General features: G+C 39.3%; 3 protein-coding genes across 3 annotated transcripts; 1 reads left to right on the top strand and 2 right to left on the bottom strand.

Annotated features, from left to right (window-relative positions):
- The first annotated feature begins 20,610 nt into the window (after window positions 1-20,610).
- On the top strand, window positions 20,611-21,890 carry LOC135624322 (uncharacterized). The gene is made up of 3 exons (XM_065127803.1): window positions 20,611-21,304; window positions 21,386-21,479; window positions 21,559-21,890. Exons 1-3 carry the CDS (start codon window positions 21,256-21,258, stop codon window positions 21,683-21,685), a joined length of 270 nt encoding a protein of 89 aa, XP_064983875.1. The 5' UTR covers window positions 20,611-21,255; the 3' UTR covers window positions 21,686-21,890.
- Window positions 21,891-21,966: 76 nt separating this feature from the next.
- On the bottom strand, window positions 21,967-23,614 carry LOC135624321 (uncharacterized). The gene is made up of 3 exons (XM_065127802.1): window positions 22,640-23,614; window positions 22,539-22,573; window positions 21,967-22,326 (listed from the first exon to the last, which is right to left on the bottom strand). The coding sequence occupies exons 1-3, from the start codon at window positions 22,791-22,793 to the stop codon at window positions 22,120-22,122; spliced, it is 396 nt and encodes a 131-aa protein (XP_064983874.1). The 5' UTR covers window positions 22,794-23,614; the 3' UTR covers window positions 21,967-22,119.
- A 143-nt stretch (window positions 23,615-23,757) lies between these two features.
- On the bottom strand, window positions 23,758-24,603 carry LOC135581972 (uncharacterized). Its single transcript, XM_065127801.1, has 3 exons — window positions 24,267-24,603; window positions 24,121-24,184; window positions 23,758-24,043 (listed from the first exon to the last, which is right to left on the bottom strand). The coding sequence occupies exons 1-3, from the start codon at window positions 24,567-24,569 to the stop codon at window positions 23,874-23,876; spliced, it is 537 nt and encodes a 178-aa protein (XP_064983873.1). The 5' UTR covers window positions 24,570-24,603; the 3' UTR covers window positions 23,758-23,873.
- Between the last annotated feature and the right edge of the window lie 396 nt (window positions 24,604-24,999).

Genomic DNA, 24,999 nt, shown 5'->3' on the forward strand with positions numbered 1-24,999 from the left:
GAGGACCAGATTTCAAGTTCGTTATTAAAGAATCTCCAATTATCGTATTTACATATAGCACATAATGTAGTGGTCTAGGTTGAATACCCATGTGATAAGCAAAATACTACGAATCAAATCGTAGATGGGACTCATGGTCAAACAAATATTTGCATTCTTTCATAAACATGTATAATACCTTTGATCACTAATTCAGAAGTTTTAGAATCATATTCAGTGATAGCATACACTCTGACATTGGCTGATGATTTTTGAGGTAGTGACTCTTTCTTCTTGTTCAAAGGGCAGTCTTTTATTTTATGATCCAACTTTCCGCACGCAAAATAGACTCTAGACACCCACAAACACAAACTTATTTCATAATTTAACTTGCAATTCACACATGATTGACTCTTTTGTGGTGACTTCCCTTTTCAAATCCAAATGTCTTGGCCCTCTTGTTATCACTTTCTGATTCATTTCCAATCACATTCTTATTGGTAAACTTGTCCTTATCATTCTTGTCACTGATCTCCAAAAATTCTTTTCATTGTTGCCAATAATAATCAGCCTCTACTTCCAATATAAGGTAGCAAAAGAAATCTTTTGATCATTATAACAATTTTGTATATCAAATATCTTCTCCATTTGCATCATCCGTTTTTCTGCCACCAATGAAATTAGGTTCACCAAACTTCCATTGTGCTACTTTGATTTGATATCCCTGATCAACCCTTTCATCCCATTTAATTAATCAGAAACAATTAAAATAGGATGACCAAATTACCTCATCATCCTTGATTCCTAAAATGCATCAAAGAAAATTTCCACCAATCACTATAGTTCTCTAGACCTCAATATATTTTGCACGTCAACATATCAAATATTTCAGTGATCCTCAAATTATGCTCTGATACCACCTCTGTCACGCCCCCTCAAAATATCCATAATATTTAAAATTTTCAACACAAACCAATCCAGGATCCAAACTAACATTTGAGGACACTGAAAGCATTCTATCAAATTCGCATCTATAAAACCTGTGCAGTTTATAATCATATATCACATCACTCGATAATTCACATTTATGGCGACCCAAGCTAACTTGACAAAGATGAACAACATTTATAAATCCACCAGCTAAATAAATTCTACAATCAGAACTCCAACTATTCACCACAAGTTCATATCGTCATAAATTAGACTTAACATTCCGAAATTCCAAATAAGAGAGATCACCTAACACTTTGACACAGTATATCTATTTCGGTTCATCGACAACATTTCATTACATACAAAACAAACTTATACAACAATATCATAATAACCAACCAGACGTGCCCATAATTCTGAATAGCTATCCACTGCCTCAGCCCAAATCAAACATCTCGAAGAGTGACAAGCTGACCTGAAAGATTTATATAACGAAGTGAGCCAAAAACGGCTCAGCAAGTGACAAAGAATATTCAGAACAATAAGAACGATTTCAAACAGGTAAGGTATCTTAATGCAAGGCAAAATATAAGAATTCTCAAGGATACCATCTCATTAGATACAAAATCATATGTATCATGTCATTCAAACATATTTGATTCATAACAAATGGAGCACAGAGTAATTGGAGCATATCAATGGCAAATAGGACATTTTAGAACATATCAGTTCATAGCAAATGGTGCACAGAGTAATTGTAGCATATCAATGGCAGATCGGACATTTCAGAATATATCAGTTCATGGCAAATGAAGCACAGAGTAATTGGAGCATATCAATGGCAGATAGGACATTTCAGAACATATCAGTTCATAGCAAATGGAGCACAGAGTAATTGGAGCATATCAATGGCAGATAGGACATTTCAGAACATATCAGTTCATAGCAAATGAACCATAGAGTAATTGGAGCATATTAGTAACGAATGAAACATTTCAAAGTTTATCAATGGCGTATAAAATGTTCCGGATCATATCAACGGCATATGGAACATTTCGAAGCATATCAACAGTGAATGAACCATTTCAGAGCATATCAAAAACAAATACCGTACAGAAGCTCAAACGTCATCCTTGACGTTGCAATCATATCATTCTTATCCAAAGCATGTACAGAAACACAAAACCAAAACTCTGGAAATTATATCAAACATATAGAAGGTGTAGTGGGATCTCAAACAGAACGTGATTCATCCATTTCTGAATGACCACCAGACATAATCTAGAGCATCGCTGGCTCTAAGCACATACCCTTTACCATTTCTAGCAAACGTTCAGACAATCCCACAAACACCAGAGCACAAGAGGGCAGTTTTAACAATAATTAGCATATATCGGAAGCACACGCGGAACAACAAAACGTACATGTGCCTTATCGAGACAATACGATGCAAGGAACAAATCTCTCACCATTGTATTCAGATTTGGAATGAAATGAAAGCAAGGGTATACAGGGATTCCAAGCAATCATATTAGCTCAATTGAATAAGAAAGCTAAAGAATGTCAATTTCCAAAGAAATGAAACCAGAATATGCGAAATCAACTAAAGCTCGATTTTTGGCAGAATTCAAGAGGCACATTGAACAAATGATTCAAACTATCAATCGTGCTCCAATTTACTCAGAAATAAATCATTGGAAAGATATTTCAATTTGTTTTCAGATAAAATAAGACTTGTATGAATCGAAGTTTCCAACAAAGAGTTACAATAGATTTAGTAACCCAAGATCAAAGAACAAATCTCAATTTTACAGAATTCACATGGTTGGTTTCAACAGAAAACTGGGCAGGCAGTTGGACTCTAAATCTTTCAATCTAGGTATCAAAGAAAGATCTACAAGTCTAGTTTCCAATTAAATAAGCTTTGAACAAATCGAAGTTTCCATCATCGACTTGCAGGCAGATCAGTATCAAAAGGTCAGAATATCAGAAGTTGCACAGATTCGAATCGTTACGTCTAAACAAGAGATATATCAAAAGAAAGGCTAGAACAATTCAAAGTTCCTCATATTCAAAACAAATGTAGAGATAAAGTTGCAGTAAGTAAAGATCAGGACACTTGCAATAGGAAAGAAAGAAAGCTTGCAATAGGAAGGATAGGAACACTTGCCTTTCAAAGATTTCGATCCGAAGATCCAAAGAATGTGCCAGCCCAAATCCTTCTACTTTTCCTCCGTGTCCTCTCTCTCTGTATCGTTTTCTACACATCTTTTCTTTTTCCTCCACAATTGCAGCTCATGTAGAACATAGAGACATAGCCACCTGCTCTCTCTTACTCTCATTCATTCGTTTTCTTTTTCAAACACAGTTGTCGCAACCATCGCCGCTGCCACTACCACAGTCATAGCCATGACCGCAGCCCCTTCCACTGTACTACTTCCTTGCTCCCTTCTCTCGTAGACATAACTACTGCATACGCAGTCGCTGCCACTGCAGCTGCAATCCCGTCCGCAGCCCCTTTTTCCCCTTTCCTTTCTTTTCTTTCCCAGCTTCAACTGCCGCAGTCGCAGTCGCAGCCATGGCCGCAGGCACCACAGCCACAGCCTCTTCTTCCTCCCCTGCTCTATTTCCTCTCCTTCTCTTCCAGCTATAGTTGCCACTGCCACAGCTGCCTCCCCTTCTCCTCTTCCTCTCTTCTTCCCTTTTCCTTTCTCTTCTTCTTCCTTTCCTTCTCTTCTTTCCCAGTTGCACTGCTGCAGTCGCAGCCTCAGCCATGGCCACAGCCTCTTCTTCCTCCCCTGGTCATCTTCCTCTTCTTCTTCTCTTCCAACTGCAGCTGCCATCGCCGCAGCTGCAGCCCCTTCTTCCCCGGCGTCACACACACCCTCTCCTCTGTTTCCTCTGCAGGAAATAGAGGTATCACAACCTCTTCTCCTGCTTCCTCTTCTTCTTCTCTTCCTCTTCTTCTTCTTCTCCTCTTCGAATGCCCCACACCTCTCCTCTATTTCCACCTATAGGAAACAGAGGTGCTGCAGCCCTTGCTGCTGCCACCTCTCGCTCCTCTCTCTCGTCCCTCTCTTTTCCCTCTTCTTCTCCTTCTCTTCTTCTCCTCTTCCCTTTTCCTCCCCAACACCACACACCTCCTCGCTGCAGCCTTGCCGCAGCTATCCTCTTCTTCTTCTTCTTCTTCTTCTTCTTCCCTTCTCCTCCCCAACGCCCCACACATACTCTCCTCTGTTTCCACCTGCGGGAAACAGAGGTGCAGCAGCCCTAGCAGTTTTCTTTATTTTCTTGGGAGACGGTGGGATAAAACCAAAATTTTCGGTTTTCTTTATTTTCTTTTCATTTTGCAACTTAGCAGTTTAGTCCTTGAAATTTTTATATTTACATATAGGTCCTCAAATTTATATATAAATCCTTATTAATAAATTTTTAAAAGTGAGGGATATTATAAATTGGCCCCTAATTGAGTTAGTAGGGTTACACCTAAACCTAACTTAAATTAAGACCTAACTTTCACAATAAGGACTTAAATAATTACAAGACAATATATCTAAGTTGTCCGACTTGTCATTAGTTCATCCGAACTCCCGATAAACATCCGGCGCATCGTCCAAACCTTCGATGTCTCGCCCAATCCATCGACAAATTTACTCCCCAACTTCTAATCTTGGTCTAACGTCCGATTCTTTCGGCTCGATGCCCATTTTCTAACTCCCGCCTAATGTTTGATTCTTCTTGGTTCAATTATGTTACCTCTTCTAATCAAAGTTAGTCTTGCATCACTTTTCTCAAGCAGTATATTAGATCGTAAACTCATCAATTGATTTCATCATCAAAATTTGTGATTCAATAGTAGCCTCAAGGTTAAGAGCTACACGGACTCAAGTTTCCAATCCGATATTGATGATAGCAAGTCTAACTCAGGGTATGTGTTCATCTTAAATAGAGGAGTAGTAAGCCAGAAGAGTTCCAAGCAAGACACTATTGCTGACTCGACCACTAAGGCAGAATATATTGCTATGGTAGAAGCAGCAAAGGAGGCAGTTTAGATAAAAAAGTTCATCGCAGATCTCGGAGTCATCCCGAGCAATGAAGAGTTAATTTACTTATATTACGATAACAATGGGGTGATTGCTTAAGTAAAGAAACTCAGGTCTCATCAAAAGTTTAAGCACATTTTGAGGAGATTCTACTTGATCGAAGAGATCATAGCCCGTAGTGATGTAGTAGTGGAAAGAGTCTTATCTAAAGATAATATTGCGGATCCACTAACAATGTCGTTGTCTCGGATTATTTTTTACCATCACTAGAACCTGATGGGGATCAGGCATGTGAGTGATTAGCTTTAGGTCAAGTATGAGATTATTAGTTATAGGTGCCCTGTAAGTTAACCACGTGAGTGATGGCACATGTAATATATTGCACGATCTATTTTGGTTATTATTATTATGGTATTTTCTCACTTTATATATATATATATATAGTGATGTCCTTGGATTTGTGCAATGGGAATTGGATCATGATGAGATCATGATAATGAGACCAATTCGCCTTTAAACACATATCACTAAATATTTATGGTCATAGGTTGCTCGAGAGAGACATCGACATAATCAGATAAACTGGTATGCTATATACCCATCCATATGATAGAGGTAGCTGGTCTCATAGTTGCTTATGTGAGAACACTAAGGGTATAGAGTAGGTGCTCATTGGAGAATAAGTTCACTGAATGATCCACTTACGGAATGCTAGATGGTTAATGATATTGTAGGGAAATCTTAGGGCAACATCACATGCCGAACTGAAGAACAAAAAATAAAAATCTCAAATTTTCTATAAAGGTATTCGTCGTCGTGGGAAAATTAGTGTGCAAAAACTCATGAAACTTAAAATCATGCATGAGATAGTTGTGTTACCTAGGGAGATCGTATATCCCTGAATCCCTACAGATCTGTAGGAGATGATAAAGAAGGTTAAGTGTCCTCCTCTCTAGTAGTGATCCACACAACAAGGCTGCAACGACACTCCTCAAATCACTACTCAAATCTCTACACCTACTATTTGAGGAGGAGAAGAGGAGAGGAGAATAGGAGGTGGCAACTAAGAAGCCTATAGGCTATGGGCATTTGGTTCTCTCCTATTTATAGAGGCGCCCTATCAACTTAACCCTAATGGATCCTACTTTATTAGATATTGGATCTTCATCCAACAACCCAAGCCTCTTAGATTAGTGGATTTCTATCCAATAATCTCTCATTGTCTTTTATTGGATCTCATCCATAGGATCCAATAATTTAGGGGCTTATTGGATATCCAATAAGATATGGGCTCCGATAGATATCTTATATCTGAACCTCTACTCGTCACAATGCCTACCATATGTGTGTGAACCTTTAGGCCCAATATCGAGCTGGCCATGAGTCATACCTATCAGAACTCCTTCTAGCTTAGTGAATTATTATCTTCATAATAATTCACTCGGCTCATCGACTGTGGATGTACTAGGCCACTACGCCGTGACCTTTAGATAATACAAGGGAATCTAATCCTTTGGATATATTTGTCCTCAATTATCATGAACCTATAGTCCATCATCCATTTAATATCCCATAGACCGAATACCGGGCATGGAGCTATCAAACCCATATGGTTTTTACTTGAGTCTCGCTATAATCAGATTCTCTCACAGAACTCTTTCTCTCTCAATCTGAATGACCCTAGCTAGGGATTTGTTTGAGCAAGAATATATGAGATATTTGTCTCATAACACCGAGAGCGAATGATCCTCTATTAACACTCAATAGCCCTCATAAGGTTGATTGTCACTCCCGATGATCAGTTGTGCTAGATCTGAAACTTCCAAATATATAAGTTTGGTATCAAAGAGTTGAGTACTCATACAAAACATCCTTGGTATCTTAAGTTTAAGGATCAAGTACACCATTGGGACAACAAAATCACTATCTAACAATGAGGTATTATTAACCATCCAGCATTACGTGAGCAGATCAATCAATACACTCATTCTCCAATGATCATCTGCATTGTAGCTATAGTATCCCCACATAAGCAGCTATGAAACCAACTGCCTCCATTATATGGACGAGTATACCGTACACTAGTCTATCTGGTTATTTTGATATCTCTCTCGAGTAACCTATGACCAGGATTATTTAGGGTATGTGTTTAAAAGTGAATCGGTCTCATTATCATGACATCATCACGATTTGATTCTCATTGCACAAATCCATGGACATCACTATATATATATATATATATATATATATATATATATATATATATATATATATATATATATATATATATAACAAGCAATATAAAGTGATAAAATATCAAATAATATAATAAGCAAAAAGAATGTGTATCATGTCACATGTTTCATCACTTATATGATTGGCTTATAGAGCACCTATAACTAGCAAATACTAGTACTATTTGTTTAACAAAGAATCTCATTCAACATTCTAAAACTAAATATATTGATATTAAGTATCATTTTATTAGAGATCATATTAATAATCATGATATATCTCTAGAATTTATTGATACAAAATATTAATTAGCTGATATATTTACAAAACGATTGAATAAAGAATAATTTGATTTTATTAGAAGAGAATTAGGTATGTTAAATCTTGTTAATGCATGAATTCCTCTTATATATTTTTTGGATCATTATCTTGATTTCTCGGTTTTTAATTACTTATGTTTTTTTCATTTGAATCAAGATCGTTTACTATAATTCTTCCTTTTACTATTCACTAAATAGGGTATATCTTTTAAACAAATCACTAAAGAGGATATTTCTCGATATTCTTGAAATCCTCTATGATGTTTTTTTTAGGAGATTTATTTAAATCTTAATATTAATTTCTCAACTTGAGATTCATTATGACTCCTTTGTACTGATTTATCAAATTGATCTCTTATGTTTTGAATTCTTTTTTATAATATAAATGACTAATGATCTTTTGTACTGATCTTTCATGATCTTTGATATCTTTCATGTGATAATCATTGATGTAAATTTTTGTACCTTTCGTTCTTTTCTTTTTTAAGTGACAACAAAGGGAGAGAAAGTCTAGCTTACACATCTCAAGAAAACCAAGAGTAGTAGCTTGCATATTTCATAGAGCAAAAAGTACTGGCTTACATGTTAAATGTTGAATGACTAATGCAATAAGGTGAAAATATTGGATGAATGTTAAATAATTGATGCAATATGTGAAAACAGTGCACCAGCAGTAGCATCATTAGAAAGCACTACTTACAAGTGGTAGCACTGTCTAGTTGGCGGTACCACCGCCCGTAACCCTGCACTATAAAAGCCTTAGTTATGGTCGATGGTAAAACTGCCCCCAACCTTCTCTACACCCCTCTAAACTGTTCTTCTCTTCTCATTCCTCTTACTCTTCCTCTAGAAACTCAAGAAAACCCTTCTCTTTTATAAAGCTATGGATCAATCTCAACCCCTTTGGTGATCAAAAGAAGATTAACTACATGGGTAACTCTTAAATCTTTCTCTCATTCTCAATTTATTGCTTAATCTTACCTCTTATTATTGGTAATATATGTAATTCTCATGGCACTTAGAAGATTCTTAAAGGATAAAGAAAAGAGGAGATTAGATGAAACCTTTGAATATATATTGTTTGACTCATATGAATATGCCCTTAGATTCCCAAGTTTTGAGTCCAGAAATGTGCATAAGGGAAAATATATAGATCTAGAAGAATTGAGTGATTTGGAAATAATTCAATAGTTTGCTAACTTAGATGTCCTTCTAATTCTGCAAATTAGTGAACTTATCTATCCTAGATTTGTTCGATTGTTTTACAATAACTTACATGTAGATGTACATGATAGAGTATCCACTTATCTTTTGAGACATCATATACCTATTATAGATAGCACAATTTGCAATCTTATAAGAATTCTTGAAAAATGAAAAGATTACTATTTTAGAAGACAATGGGACACTAAATTGGTTGGGGTTATATATCCTGAGGCGTTAGGTATTATGTTTGAAAATCCTAATCTGTCTATTGTTCCTAAAAGTAGTGAGCATATACTGTCATTCAACACAACTATTTCATCACATCATAATTAGTATTCTATTTCCTAAATAATACTATCATGGTAAAGTTAGTTAAATGAAAATAGGTACAATATATTGGATTATGATAGGACGTGATAATTGCTTTGGATATTTGATACATCAAAATATAATTGAGTTGTCAATAAAAGACATGATACTTCCGGCTTATTTACTAGACTAATACATACATATGACATAGTCATTCTACCAAATAAAGAAACTATGAAACTAGATAAATTTAACATTATCAATAGAAACATATTAAGAAGATTAAGATGCATAGTAAAAAACCATGTTTGGACTAGATTACCCAGAAGAACTGATCCTCCCTCACTTGAGCCAAAATCATAAATACCTATACATAGGGAGAGTCAATCTCCTACTAGTCCATTTGAGGTAGCACCTTCAACAGATCCAGCACCCTCCTCATCTACTAATTCCATAGCAACTCGACTAGATCGAATTGAACATCATCAGAATCAAATTTTAACTGAGATATAGCATATTCATGCTCATTTTAATACTCTATTTAGGTATTTTGGATTACCAGCACCTTAGTAGCTTATATATTCCTCCTTTTTATTGATGACAAAGGGGGAGAAGTCGATGGTTTCTTGACGTGTTCTTTGTCTTGCACTCTTTGATGTTATAATGTATTTTTTAATGTTTTGCACTCGTTGATATTATGATGCACTTCTTGATGATATTATGATGAATGCAATGATATGCATATAATACTTTTGATATTATCTTGATACTATGCATATGAAGTATGAAATGATGATCTTTGTAAAGAAAATAATTAAAATTATTTCGACTTGAATTCTAAAGTTATCATTTTATGAAATTCAAAGTTTCTTTCAATATAGCATATAGATAGGGGGAGTTTAGTTTAAACTCTATCATCAATTGGTTGTCATCATAAAAAAGGAGGAGATTGTTGAATCTTGGATTTTGATGATGAAATCAATTGATGAGTTTACAATCTAATGTACCGTTTGAGAAAAGTGATGCATGACTAACTTCGATCATGAAAAAATAAAATAATTAAAAGAAAAGAAACAAAAGTTGAGCCAGAGTAAGAGATCGGGCATCGGGCTGGAAGAATCGGACGTTGTGGGAGTCAACATGCCAATCGATTGGGTGATACGCCAAAGGTTCGGACGATACGCCAGAAGTTCGTCGGAAGTTCACTGAGAGCTTGGATGAACAAATGACAAGTCAAACAACTTAGATTTACTGTCTTGTAATTATTTAAATCTTTATTATTATAATTGTTGAATCTCGGATTTTGATGATAAAGTCAATAGTCATTTGTTGTCTAATCTATGTGTTGAGATAAGTGTGCAGGATTAACTACGATGAAAGTTAGACAAGCAGCAGGAGTTGCGCCGGAGTCAAGATCATGCTCACGTTGGGAGTTCGAGAGTTCGACGGAAGTTCGGACGGTCGTCAGAGGTTCTGCGAGAACAGATCCGAGAAGTCCAGAAGCTTGCCAAGCGAAGCTCGTCGGAACTCGCCAAGTGGATCGTCGCAAAGTCCAGGAGTTTGCCGGAAGTCCGCAGAAGAATCACTGAGGGTTCATCTGATGATCGATGGAAGTTCGCCCCTGACAGAGAGGTGCAACCGCCTGGGCTCAATCTCCGAGCTCTGCCAGGCGGTGCAACCTCTCCAGTCAGGAGGTGCAACCGCCTGATCCCGGAATTCCGGGATTTGATCATTTTGAGCTCCAAATTTGAACTGGGTTGGGGCCTATAAATACCCCACCCATTCAGCACAGAAAAGATATAGACCTACACCGAAATCTTGATTCTTTCTGTGATTCTAAGAGCTCAAAATTGTTGTAAAGCCTTTAAGTCTCCTCCTTCTGTTCTTTAAGCTTCTGAATTGTAAAAGTGAGGAGAGAAAGGTTCTGTAAGGGTTGTCTCCTGAGCCCATCAAAAGGAGTGAAACTGTAAAAGGGCAGTTGGCCTACGCCCATTGAAGGAAGGCAGCTAGTTGACGTCGGTGACCTCGTCGGAGGAGGAAGCCAAAAGTGGAGTAGGTCAAGACTGACCGAACCACTCTAAATCTCTGGTTTGCTTTTATTTCGAGTACCTTATTATTACTGCAAGCCTCCTACATAACTACTGCTCTCTGCGCCTTTACGAACAAGTTCTAAGTACTGATCTTTTCGAATCTGCATTCAGACGTAAATCTGTGTTTTTCGTATGATCAGCTTACGTTTGTGTTTTGATTCTACAAAACTGTCTTCTGTGCTTTTTATGAACTAGCTTCTAAGTTTAGATCTCTTTGAAACTGTTTTAGACGCAAACTACGTTTAGACGTAAAAATGCGTTTAGACGCAAACTACGTTTAGACGTAAAACTGCGTTTAAACGTAAACTGCGCAAACTGTGTTTAAACATAAAACTGTGTTTTAGACGTAAACTTCTTTTAAACGTAAAACTACGTTTAGACGTAAAACTGCCTTTAGACGCAAACTGCGTTTAGACGTAAAATTGTGTTTAGACGTAAACTGAGTTTAGACGCAAAACTGTGTTTAGACGTAAACTGCGCAAACTGTGTTTGGACATAAAACTGTGTTTTAGACGTAAACTACTTTTAGACGCAAACTGCGTTTAGACGTAAAACTGCGTTTAGACGTAAACTGAGTTTAGACGCAAAACTACGTTTAGACGTAAAACTGTGTTTAGACGCAAAACTATGTTTTGATGCAAACTGTATTTAGACGCAAACTCAGTTTAGACGTAAACTGTGCTTAGACGTAAACTGTGCTTAATCTTAAGTAATCTTAGAATCGGCTTTTACATCGAAATCGTTTTTATCGGACGAACGCAGCTTTCGTTTTTAAATCGCTGAAAGATTTCCGCTGCACTAATTCACCCCCCCCCCCCCTCTTAGTGCTCTTGATCCTAACAATTGGTATCAGAGCAAGGTTAACTCTCTAACAGATTAAATCCCAAGAGAGATGGCATACGCCGGAAACCAAGAGGGGCATTCTATTACACGTCCACCCATGTTCAGTGGGACGGACTACACCTACTGGAAGACCCGAATGAGGATCTTTCTTATTTCTATAGATTTTGAACTGTGGAACCTTGTTGAAAACGGATTTTCAAAGTCTTCTCTTCCAATGATCGATTGGAATGAACTAGAAAAAAAGGCTTTTGCTCTTAATGCAAAGGCTATGAATGCCTTATTTTGCGCACTTGATAAAAACGAGTTTAATCGTGTTTCAACTTGCGAAACTGCATTTGATATTTGGCACACACTTGAAGTGACCCACGAGGGCACAAGTAGAGTGAAAGAGTCAAAAATCAATCTATTGTTGCATTCTTTTGAACTTTTCCGAATGAAACCGAGTGAAACCATTGGCAACATGTTTACCCGTTTCACGGATGTCGTCAACGGTCTGAAAGGACTCGGAAAAAGTTTTTCGGATTTTGAACTCATAAATAAGATACTAAGATCCCTTCCTAAGAATTGGGATCCTAAAGTCACTGTTATTCAAGAGGCAAAAGATCTGCGCAACTTCCCTCTTGAAGAACTAATCGGGTCATTAATGACCTACGAAATGACTTGTAAAGCTCATGAAGAGCAAGAAGACATCCTTCCAAAGAACAGGAAGGATATGGAACTCAAAACTTCTGAATGCCACTTGAGAGAAAACTCAAGTGATGAGGACTATGATGATGACTTGGCACTTTTAACAAGAAAGTTTAAAAAGTTCTTTAAAAGAAACAAGTTTAAGAATGACGCAAAAAATAAACTTGAACCCAAGAAGGACCAAGTGATCTGCTATGAATGCAAAAAGCCGGGACACTACAAGAGTGATTGTCCCCAAGTCAAAAGAAGAACATCAAAGAAGAAGGCGCTTCAAGCAACATGGGACGACTCGAGCGCGTCCGAAGAAGAGGAGACCAACACCGAGCAAGTTGCTCATTACGCCCTAATGGCCATCGAAGACGAGGTAACAAATTCATTAGATGCAGATTTATCATTCGATGAATTATTAAATGCTTTCCATGAATTGTTTGATAAGTGTAAGACTATTAGTGGTAAATACAAATTGCTAAAAAAGGAGTATGATAGTCTTATTTACAAGTTTGATAAGTTAAATGTTGAACATAGTGATAGTTTAAACTCATGCATAAAATGCCTTGGTCTAGAAACTCTTCAAAAAGAAAACTTGCTACTTAAGGACACCTTGAAGAAATTCGAAGTTGGTAGCAAGTCATTAAACATGATCCTTACAAACAAGGGTCATGTTCCCAAAAGAAGTGGGATTAGATTTGTGAGGAGTCCTCACCAAAATCCAACTACCTTCGTAAAAGGCCCCATCTTACATGTTAGACATCAAAGCAAATGCAACTTTTGTTGCAAGTTTGGACACAGGACGCATTATTGTCCATTCAGGAAAATTAGACCAAACAAATTGATTTGGGTTCCTAAAGGAACCATGACAAATTCTATGCAACATGATGGAAAATATGTAGATCTAAATGAACTAAGAGACTTAGAGACTATCCAATGGTTTGCAAACCTAGATCTACTTCCAATCTTGCAGATTAACGAACCCATCTATCCTAGGCTAGTTAGATTATTTTACAATAACATACAAATAGATGATGAAGAAAGGATGTCCACCTATCTTTTAGGACAACACATCTCAATCACTGATAGGTTCATTTGTGATATGATAGGCATTCCCATGAAAAGCATAGGACTTTACTTTAGAGGATCATGGGATGATGAAAGTATTGGAACATCCTATGTTGAAGCCTTAGGAACAATCTTTGCCAATCCTAACATAGCATTGATTCCTAAAAGTTATGAACATCTACTGCCTTTGAACACTAAGATACTTCATCATATCATGACTAGTATAATTCTTCCTAAACAATACCATCATGATGAAATAAGTCAATTAGAATTAGGAACTATGTACTTAATCATGAAGGGACATGACATCTGTCTTGGTTATCTTATTCAACAAAACATGTTAGAATTATCTAAGAAAGATATGATGCTCCCATATGGTGGTATAATCATAAGAATAATGAAAGCTTACGACATTCTAATACCACCAGAAGAAGAAGTAATGAAAGTAGATAGATTCAGCATAATAAACAAAAATCTACTTCACCGACTAAGATGTTACTATAGAAACGGTAACTGGGTTAGAATCCCTAGAAGGACTGATCACCCTCAACCTGAACCTGAACCGGAAACACCAGTATTTAGGGGTACCCAATCTTCTCCGACCCTTCCCTTTGAGGAAATACATCCAGTTGAGCAAACTCATACATCCATCGAAGAAATTGGGATTCGAATGGATCGATTCGAACAGAGACAAGAACGAATTGAATAACGACAAGATCAAATCCTATCTGAGCTGCAGCAAATTCATAGTCAATTTGACTCCTTGTTTAGGCACTTTAATTTTCCACCTCATCAATGAACTTTTTGAACACCTGTTGTTGTTGTAAACTTCTGATGTGTTGGCTGTAAACATCTATCGTGGTAAACATATATCTTGCGCCTTGTGGTAAAAGTTATCTCAGATTTTTATGGTATCATTACTGTTTGGTATGTGATGTGTCCAAATTAAGAATGTTGTGCTTTGAAACTAAAAGTTTTGAAAACCTTGTGCTTTGATTTCATTCGAAGAGAATTAGGAATGTTGATGTGTCCGAATAGATAAATTTGTTAAAATTATTTTTCGGACTATATTGAATGATCAGATCACTTGATTGCCATGTTTATATGTAAAAATCTGTAACAAAATCTTGTCCAAATGCATCTTATTTGTTCGAATGCTATAAAACAGATTTTCTCGTACACTTTCATGAAAAATAAGTTTCTGAAATAGATTTGATGAAGTGATTCATGTGTATGTATTCCATCATGCAAAATCTTTACATAGACAATGGATTATAACAAAAAGGGGAAGACGTATTTAAAGCAATCTATGTAAAATTCCTCTATAAATTATTTTCCTGGTATCATAATTACTACGCTTTTTGTTGATGACAAAGGGGGAGATATATGAATTGATAAACACTGCCATGATTAGAAATACTATGAGTGATGCTATAAACACTACTATGATTATGCCATCCTTGCATCACCAAGAGATATATGAACATGTGCTAAAGTTTGCATTATGCCCTGAGTTGATATCTTATCATGTGAAGAAAATGCAAAACTTGCTAGAATATTTCAAATGTGTGCATCATGTAATAGTGCTTCACAGCTTTATATGATAATGTTCAAACGATATATGAATATGTGCTAAAGTTTGCATTATGCTCTGAGTTGATATCTTATCATGTGAAGAAAATGCAAAACTTGCTAGAATATTTCAAATGTGTGCATCATGTAATAGTGCTTCACAGCTTTATATGATAATGTTCAAACTACATGATGAATAGTTATAAACACAATCATACAAACTTGATGATGTATGTCAAGCCTTGACATCATTCTTGAAGAGATACATCATGATGGGTATCATGATGGGAGTATTGATAAGTTTAACTGATCTAACTTATCAATACGTCACTTGAATTCTTAGGTCTTGAATTCAAGGTTGACTTATCTCAACTATGGCATATAGACAGGGGGAGTTAAGGATAACTCCATTATCAATTGATTGTCATCATCAAAAAGGGGGAGATTGTTGAATCTCGGATTTTGATGATGAAGTCAATTGTCATTTGTTGTCTAATCTATGTGTTGAGATAAGTGTGCAGGATTAACTATGATGAAAGTTAGACAAGCAGCAGGAGTTGCACCGGAGTCAAGATCATGATCACGTTGGGAGTTCGAGAGTTCGACGGAAGTTCGGACGGTCGTCGGAGGTTCTGCGAGAACAGATCCAAGAAGTCCAGAAACTTGCCAAGCGAAGCTCATCGGAACTCGCCAAGTGGATCGTCGCAAAGTCCAGGAGTTTGCCGGAAGTCCGCAGAAGAATCACCGAGGGTTCATCGGATGATCGACGGAAGTTCGCCGGAAACTCACTGGAAGAAGCGATTGACGCATCGGAGCAAAGCTGCAGAAATTGTCTTAGATTTAATCGTAGTTAGCACGTTGATTAAGTTGGAAAATGGGAGGTGATCCCATTAGCTTAATCTTGGGGCAATTGGGCCCCTGAAAAGATTGAAATTGAGCCGAATGGAGCTAAGTCTCCTAGCGAGACTGGGCGGTGCAACCGCCCCAGCCAGGAGGTGCAACCACCTGAGCTCAGTCTTCGAGCTAGACTGGGCGGTGCAACCTCCCTGACAGAGAGGTAGCACCGCCTGAGCTCAGTCTTCGAGCTAGACTGGGCGGTGCAACCTCCCTGATAGAGAGGTAGCACCGCCTGAGCTCGGTCTTCGAGCTCTGGCAGAGAAGTGCAACCGCCTCAATCAAGAGGTGGCACCGCCTGGGGCTCAGTCTCCGAGCCAGACTCAGGCGGTGCAACCGCCCCTGACAGAGAGGTGCAACCGCCTGGGCTCAATCTCCGAGCTCTACCAGGCTGTGCAACCTCTCCAGTCAGGAGGTGCAACCGCCTAATCCCGGAATTCCGGGATTTGATCGTTTTGAGCTCCAAATTTGAACTGGGTTGGGTCCTATAAATACCCCACCCATTCAGCACAGAAAAGATATAGACCTACACCGAAATCTTGATTCTTTCTGTGATTCTAAGAGCTCAAAATTGTTGTAAAGCCTTTAAGTCTCCTCCTTCTGTTCTTTAAGCTTCTGAATTGTAAAAGTGAGGAGAGAAAGGTTCTGTAAGGGTTGTCTCCTGAGCCCATCAAAAGGAGTGAAACTGTAAAAGGGCAGTTGGCCTTCGCCCATTGAAGGAAGGAAGCTAGTTGACGTCGGTGACCTCGTCGGAGGAGGAAGCCAAAAGTGGAGTAGGTCAAGTCTGACCGAACCACTCTAAATCCCTGGTTTGCTTTTATTTCGAGTACCTTATCATTACTACAAACCTCCTACATAACTACTGCTCTCTACGCCTTTACGAACAAGTTCTAAGTACTGATCTTTTCGAATCTGCATTCAGACGTAAATCTGTGTTTTTCGTATGATCAGCTTACGTTTGTGTTTTGATTCTGCAAAACTATCTTCTGCGCTTTTTATGAACTAGCTTCTAAGTTTAGATCTCTTTGAAACTGTTTTAGATGCAAACTACGTTTAGACACAAACTACGTTTAGACGTAAAACTGCGTTTAAACGTAAACTGCGCAAACTGTGTTTAAACATAAAACTGTGTTTTAGACGTAAACTTCTTTTAAACGTAAAACTACGTTTAGACGTAAAACTGCGTTTAGACGCAAACTGCGTTTAGACGTAAAACTACGTTTAGACGTAAACTGAGTTTAGACGCAAAACTGTGTTTAGACGCAAACTGCGCAAATTGTGTTTGGACATAAAACTGTGTTTTAGACGTAAACTACTTTTAGACGCAAACTGCGTTTAGACATAAAACTGCGTTTAGACGTAAACTGAGTTTAGACGCAAAACTGCGTTTAGACGTAAAACTGTGTTTAGACGCAAAACTACGTTTAGACGCAAACTATATTTAGACGCAAACTCAGTTTAGACGTAAACTGTGCTTAGACGTAAACTGCGCTTAATCTTAAGTAATCTTAGAATCAGCTTTTACATCGAAATCGTTTTTATCGGATGAACGCAGCTTTCGTTTTTAAATCGCTGAAAGATTTCTGCTGCACTAATTCACCCCCCCCCCCCCCCCCCCCCCCCTCTTAGTGCTCTTGATCCTAACAGTAATTAGGTTTTAATTTGAGTTAGTTTTAGGAGTAATCCTACTAACTCAAATAGAGACTAATTGAGCCTTAATCAGGGATGAATTGGGCCTACTGTTTGGCCCATTTAGTGACCTAGAGCCACTTCAGGCAATGGTATTGCCTAAATTGGGGGGTGGTACCATTGGCAGTTCATGTTTTCAGGTAGTAGTACCATCAGAGCCTAGTCTCTGAGGCTCTATTAGGCGGTCATACCACTCAGACTAGTGATAGTACCGCTAGTTATTAGGGGAGCAGGTGGTAGTACCGCCCAGTACTAGCGGTACTACCGTCAGAACCCCGGAAACTCATGATGTGATACTTTTTGGCTCTAATTTTGAAGTCATTTTGCGCCTACAAATATCTCACACTTTCCTGCTTGACAAAGAATGAAAAGTGAACAAAAGTCTTGATATTTTAAATTATAAATGTCTTAAAAATGTGATAGGTGCCCTCCTCCTCTTTCTTAAGATTTATGATCATTCTAAGAGAGGTGTGAGACTTGTAAAGGTTGTCTCCTAAACCTGTAAAAAAGAAAAAGAGTTGTAAGAGCGTAGTTGGTCTTCGCCCATTGAAAGAAGACCGTTAGTGATCGTTGGTGTCCTTAATGGAAGAGGAATCGGGAGTAGACGTAGATCACGACGATCGAACCACTATAAATCTGATGTGCTCTTTTCCTTTATTGTTTACTTTTATTGCTTACTAGTTTTATTGCTCACTCCACTTTACACTTATTCTAAGCCAAGCTCACTTTCGATATAGACTTTCATCGAATATAATTTTTTCAAAATCATCAAAAGTTTTCGATAGCACTAATTCACCACTCTTCTTAGTGTCATTCAGAATCCTAACAGTCGAAACCTATATGAATATCATAACTCGATCATCTTCCATTGCAATATGCTTCTCTCTTTAATTGATGAGTCATTGACTTTGATTTACCTGCTTTGTTTCAACTTGTCGTTAAACAGATTTAGTTAGAAAGGTTGATAGAGTTAGAATGTACATTTGTATTTATGTTCAAGCCTCTTCGAGGTGTGTCGCATTGCAAGTGTTTGAATTTTGTTGGTTGGAGCTTCATTAGTGTCACGTTATTGAACTTGAAGAATTTAAGGACTTCTCTAGCAAAGTTTGCCCTTCACATCTTTAAATCCTTCCGGGTAAACTTGCGCTATCCACCATTTTTGAGGTAACTCCATTAAAGGATATTTTGTGAATGTGTCACCTTCAACATAGCCGATCACCAAATGGGGAACAATTGATGGTTGCTAGCTTTTGAGTACTTTGAATGGACTTCCATTTAATACAAAGTTTGAAGAGAATTTAATTAATTCGATTAGCTTCACCCAAATTTCTCGATTGTACTCCTTTCATTGAGCTTATTATTTATTTTCATCCATTCTTCAATATGTACTTATGAAGTATTGGAAATGTTATTTGAATCTAAGTTGGGTTTCACCTTCATAGAATATTTATTTGATAGCAATTGTCATGCCTTTGGGATTATTCATGATGTATTTGTATGCTCCCCTCAAAAGCACAAGTTTGACTAGTGCTCGCAAGTCCCACCATTATATTACCATGATCTATCCTAAAATATTCATGGTCTTCTTCTTAAAATTTCTTGACCAAGTCTTTTCTCGGGTAATTGAATTTCTCTCGTACTTTCTGCACATCATATGTAATGTAGTATTTCTCACATGATATTCTATCGATCAAACAGTAACATTTTGGTGTGATCATTATGTTGCATGGCTTTTACCAACTCTAATTCTTTGGACATTTGCTTAACATTGACGTTTACTTGCTTGGACTTACTCCTTGAAAGTAACGAGATATTCATAAGTAAATATAAGCTATAGACCAATTTATTGTCCCTTGTTTGAGAGGTGGATAGTTGATTGAATCTTCAAATCGTTTATTATGTTTGAATTGTTATTCCACCTTGTATCCTTATGAAAAGGGCTTTGACAATTTAGTTTTGACATAATGACATTTTTTGAAAGTGTCCATTTTTTTACTTGATTTTTTTTATCACTTACATAGTTGAAAATATGTGTTTTTTGAAACTCTCTTTGAAAGTGAAACCATGCAGGAGAGTCATCACTTATCAGAAAAGCAAAATTTAGGAACAATATTAGTATTGCTTTCATCTCCCACAAGTTATCAGAATAACTTGAAAACCGTTCAAGAGAAACGTTCTAATCTTTGATTTGGATATAGATTTCCTTTGCTTATCTCGAAATAAGCTCTATCTCTAAATTGACTATCTTTATGCGGCTTAGATTATTTGATATTTCACCCTAGAAGAACGTTAACTATAAAACAACCCATGCCACATAAGAATATGGCTATTTTGATTATTTTCTCCTGCACAACCATAAATATATCCATGTTTCAGAAAGCAGAAATTAAAAATAAAAATACTTCTCGAAAAACAAGACTAACATCAGTACTACTGTCTCATGCATTCTGGGTATAAGAAAATTACTAAATATTAAAAAAAATAAAACTCAAATGTACGAGACCCGTCAAAAATAAAGAACGAATTTCACATAAATATTTCTACTAAACACCAATAAGGAAGGATAAACATAAGATTTGGTCTTACTCTATGATGTCATCATAAACCCAAATGAACAGCAAGTGTTCAACAATTATTAAGCATTGAAAAAGGAAGGGTAGATGTAACCATTGCACAAATCTTTTGAATTGTGCATAGAAAAAAATAGATATAAGATTTATAATGTGATAAATATTTTGATTGGATAACGGTAAAAGTTTAAATAATTATAAAAGGAACCGATATATTTTTAAATTTGAACGGACACCGTATAAAAGAGAGACAACCAATAAGACTGAATGAGGCTCAGCTCCTAAATCGCCGGCATGACAAGATCGATCAAACCACAAGCATCATCACGATGATCGCGATCCTAAGCCGAATCTCAAAGCTGCAGAAATTAGAGGACCAACATATTAAAATCCCGAAATTATACAACCAATCGTGATACCAATCCCATGTATGCATATCTGACTTGACCGAGACCACGGCCATCCATGCCCGCAGCCCACATGTTCATCCACTCTGTGGTCTTAATCCAAACCCCATTCCATCTGCTCACATCGAATGGACTCCAATAGCCACAGTGTCGTCAAAACCAACGGCATGATCCCACCTGAACTCAACCACTCTCTTCCCTTTCCTCTTTCCTCCAAACCATTGTCAGTCCCACGCCTTGGGCAGAGCAATTACCATCAACTAAACAAAAGGCGGCAGCCGGTGGTTTCTGTCGCCGTTCCGAGGCTTCCTCCAAAACCAGGGGGCACCGGAGCCCCTATAAGTAGAGGACGAGGTCACTCTGCCACTCCCGGAACTCGATCGAGCTCCGTGTGGAGAGTGACCTGAATCGGTGAGGAGGACATGAGCTCCCTGCAGTCATGGGTAGCCGAGCACAAGCTCACGAGCATCGGTAAGATTTCAAGCTCACCAAATAGTACCTCGTTCTCCGGTATCCTGCTGCTGAGTCGAGTGTCCTCTGTGTTTTGCGTAGGTGCTGTGTGGGCTTCTGCGCTGGGAACGTCGCTGGCAGTCGCACACAAGAGGTCGCCGACGGTGAAGACGAGCCTTCGGCTTATACATGCGAGGTGGGTACCGATTTGTTCGTGGTGTTGTCATTGGTATGTAGATGAGATGGGGGAGGATTAATGTGCGTTCGGGCCACAGGATGCACGCGCAGGCGCTGACGCTGGCGGTGCTCTCGGGAGCGGCGCTGCTGCACTACTTCGACGCCAAAGACAAAGCTGCAACGGATGATGTCGAGAGTGTGACGCCACCACCTTGGCTTAATTAATTAGCTATGAGATGATATTTTATATGCTATGGGAAGAACGGTAGCAGCGGCTGCCGTTTTCATCCTCCTCTGTTCCCTTCTACTTGGTTTATCTTACGAGAAGTTGAGGCTTTGTATGTATAAAATACGTATTGGTTGCGTATAACGAAATTGGAATCTAAAAGGGTGTAAATATAAGGCTCCCCCACCACAGTATCTTTCCACATCCAGACTTCCCTCCCTTGTTGATGATGGGCTGAGTAAGCACCGGTGGATATGAGTGCTCACCTACGACTACTCCATGAAAGAAACATGTAACTTACTCACCTCGTCCTATTCCGTAAGGAGTTGGAATCAGTACACGACAGCGATCGATGTCAACAATGCGGAGATAGGTGAGTGGTCTTCGATGGCACTATTCCTTGGATGGCGTAGAACTCAAGAGATGGTAGCGCTTAGGGCATGTAGAGCCTGTCGCCGCACTTGCACCGCCACGCCTCCGGGTAATACTCCGTGGTCACTGGAGTGCCGGGCGGCAGCGCCACGTGCACGGGTTGGCACGGGGTGCATTCGCCGCACTTGCCTGTACACCGTGGAGGGGCCGACCCTGGCTCGCCGCCCACAAGCTGCCTCCGCCTCGCCTCCGCCGCCGCCGCCGCCGCCTGCAGTGCGGTCACCCCGGTTAAGTTAGCACGAGCAACTCAAACAAAGCTACACCGCGGGAGCTGAAACAGTGCGATAGTTTTCCGCTCCGCCAGAGGTCGTTCTTATTGAGATTGTTGGAGATGGTGTGGATCAGGCCTCCGGAGACTAATGAAATGGCGACAGGGAAGTGATGAGAGAAGAAAAGCGAAGGGGTTATTAGGATGAGCACCTGAGGGTAGGGCTCCGTGACTGAGCTTCCAACACCTGTGACAATGACAACGTGCATGAAATGATGAAGCAATCACCGGCAGAGAGAATCTTGAGACTTACCTACATCGACGATTTGGCAGAAAGGAACGCTCGAAAGCAGAGCGCAAAGAGAGAACAGGCAGACGAAACCGCAGCATAAGACTACAGCTTCTTTTAGCTGCAACCCGAGTCTTCTCCTCCCTCTTCTCGTTTCCATCAATTGCAGCCCTCTCATAGAGCTCAGGGATGCAAAGGATGGGATAGAAAGAATCAGAGAAGCCGAGATCTGAAACGGTTACCTCTTGCTGGTACTACTGCCACTACTACTGTGGCAGCCCCAGATCTGTGAGACGACCTCTGGACGAGACAAGCTGTGGAATTTAATGATATTATTCGTGGGAGCACCCTTTTCAACTCCTCTTACTCTGCCTTCTTTCGAACGCTTGCAGACTGCTCCTACTACTACCGTTTGCTCTCTCTCTTGTCTTTCTCGGAAAGCGGGGTGAGGCATCTTATTATGGGTCATCGAACTCTCGCTTTCACGACCCCTGCAAGCTTTCTTTGTAATGACAGGTTTGGCCTTGTAACAACGATGTCCAGACACCAAAATGAGGACGAGATAAAGATCTAGATTCATTGGAATATGATTTATATCCTTCCGATCTGAGGTGTCGAGGACCGCACAGTTGCGGTAGCACCTAATGGCCTCACGAAAGCTTAGAACACTATTGCAGGAAGTAGACGTCCACCAATTATGATATTATATGAAAAGGACAATCCAACCAAACGAGTATTAGAGATTAATCTTCTGGGCGCTGAAGAAAATACTGAAGAGGGTCTCAGCGGTCATTTGAAGGAATACATAGTTCATTGGGAAGGTAAGTGAGGAAGGACGGGAGGATGAGACGCAGTGATCAGTGTAGTGTGACAGATTGAGTCAGGAATCCCAAGGCTGTTTGTCTCCCATTTCTTGCTTGCCTTCTCTCTGCTTCGTGTCTTCGTTCACATCCATCGTCGATCCGTCCCCTTTTGGCCACTGTACTTAGGGATTCAACGCTTTACCCGTTGTAGTAGTCTTCCCATGTCCCAAACAACGATGGCTATCGTTCTAAATGAGTTGTCAGAACCACACAACTTGCTTGGGCTATATCTTCACATTGTCACTCTATGACAGTATAATTACTGTGGCACGTCGGAAAGAAGCTAATCAAAGAGGACATCAATGTATACAAAAATAATTTACTTCTGTTACATTGGTACTATGGATACTGTGTATACGTATTGGCACACTGAGAAGACGTAAAGAAAGGGCTAGTCATCCGGAGAAGAGCCTGGAGAAAAAATTGCCGGTATTTGGTTTCTCTAAGCATGCCACATGAACATATCTTCCGAGTTTGTCGACCTGCCTTGGTTCCCCTTTCGTGTCCTTCTTGCATACCTTGCAGGTCTTGTCCACCCAACCTTCCTCCACGTATTGCCCGTCAACTACACACAGAATCAAACCAAGTCAGCATTTCTATATTGATCAGCAAAAAGGAGGAATCTTTTAGTATTTAAAGTACCATCTACGTAGGACTTGAAGAAATCCTTGTAGGTGCCTCCAATCTTCCTCCGAAGCGCACCATACTGCACCAGAATCATGAAGGGAAGAGTTACTAGAGATGTTTAGATCATGTCAAGTCACAGATGATGGTGTTACAGTACGTACCTGTTCTCTAGTCATCTTCTTCCCCGATCTGGTGATCTCCCTCGCGTCCTCTATGAGCACGGCATCCTGAGAGGACCTCACCTGGGAGAAGTCGAGGGCTTCGGTGATGCTTCCAAACAAGGACTGCTTGCTCTTTTTCGTCGCTCCTTCCTCCCCGCTCTTCTTTTCCTCCGTCATAGCCCACACTCTTCCTGGCCTGACGGAGCAAGCACTGGGCCTTGGAGCACATCTGCTGTTGCAGGATCCAAGGGTCGGAGGGCAACAGTTGTGTGATGAGGACAACGGAAGAGCGCGCATCTCCATGGCACTGAAACCCTTCCGTTATTTCAAGAGAGGAGCATGAGGCAGCCTCTCATATTTATGAGACCCATGAGCCATTTGTCGGACGCAGCAGAGCCACTGCCAGTTTTATGTGGTGGGTGCAAGGGGACGTGGCGTCGTGTTTAACCTGGTGAAACCAGAGGAAGAGGAGGGCTCGACTGTGGCCGTGTGGAGAGCAAAAAATCTCAGGTTGTAGTGGTGGTACTGTGTCTGGCTGTGAAAAGCCTTGGGAGTCTTTGTTAGATTCCCTTGCCCATAATTCTCCACCTCAGATCTGCTATAAGTTGCCGTGCAATGACTCCCAAGGCACTGATTACAAAGAGACAAGTCGCTCAGATCACTGTAGACACTGAAAAGTCATGAGCGATAGTTGGGGATTTAACGCCTGACGCCACGTTAGGTAACAGCGGAA

The sequence above is a fragment of the Musa acuminata genome, chromosome BXJ2-10 (assembly GCF_036884655.1).
Source record: "Musa acuminata AAA Group cultivar baxijiao chromosome BXJ2-10, Cavendish_Baxijiao_AAA, whole genome shotgun sequence".
Classification (NCBI taxonomy): Eukaryota; Viridiplantae; Streptophyta; class Magnoliopsida; order Zingiberales; family Musaceae; genus Musa; species Musa acuminata.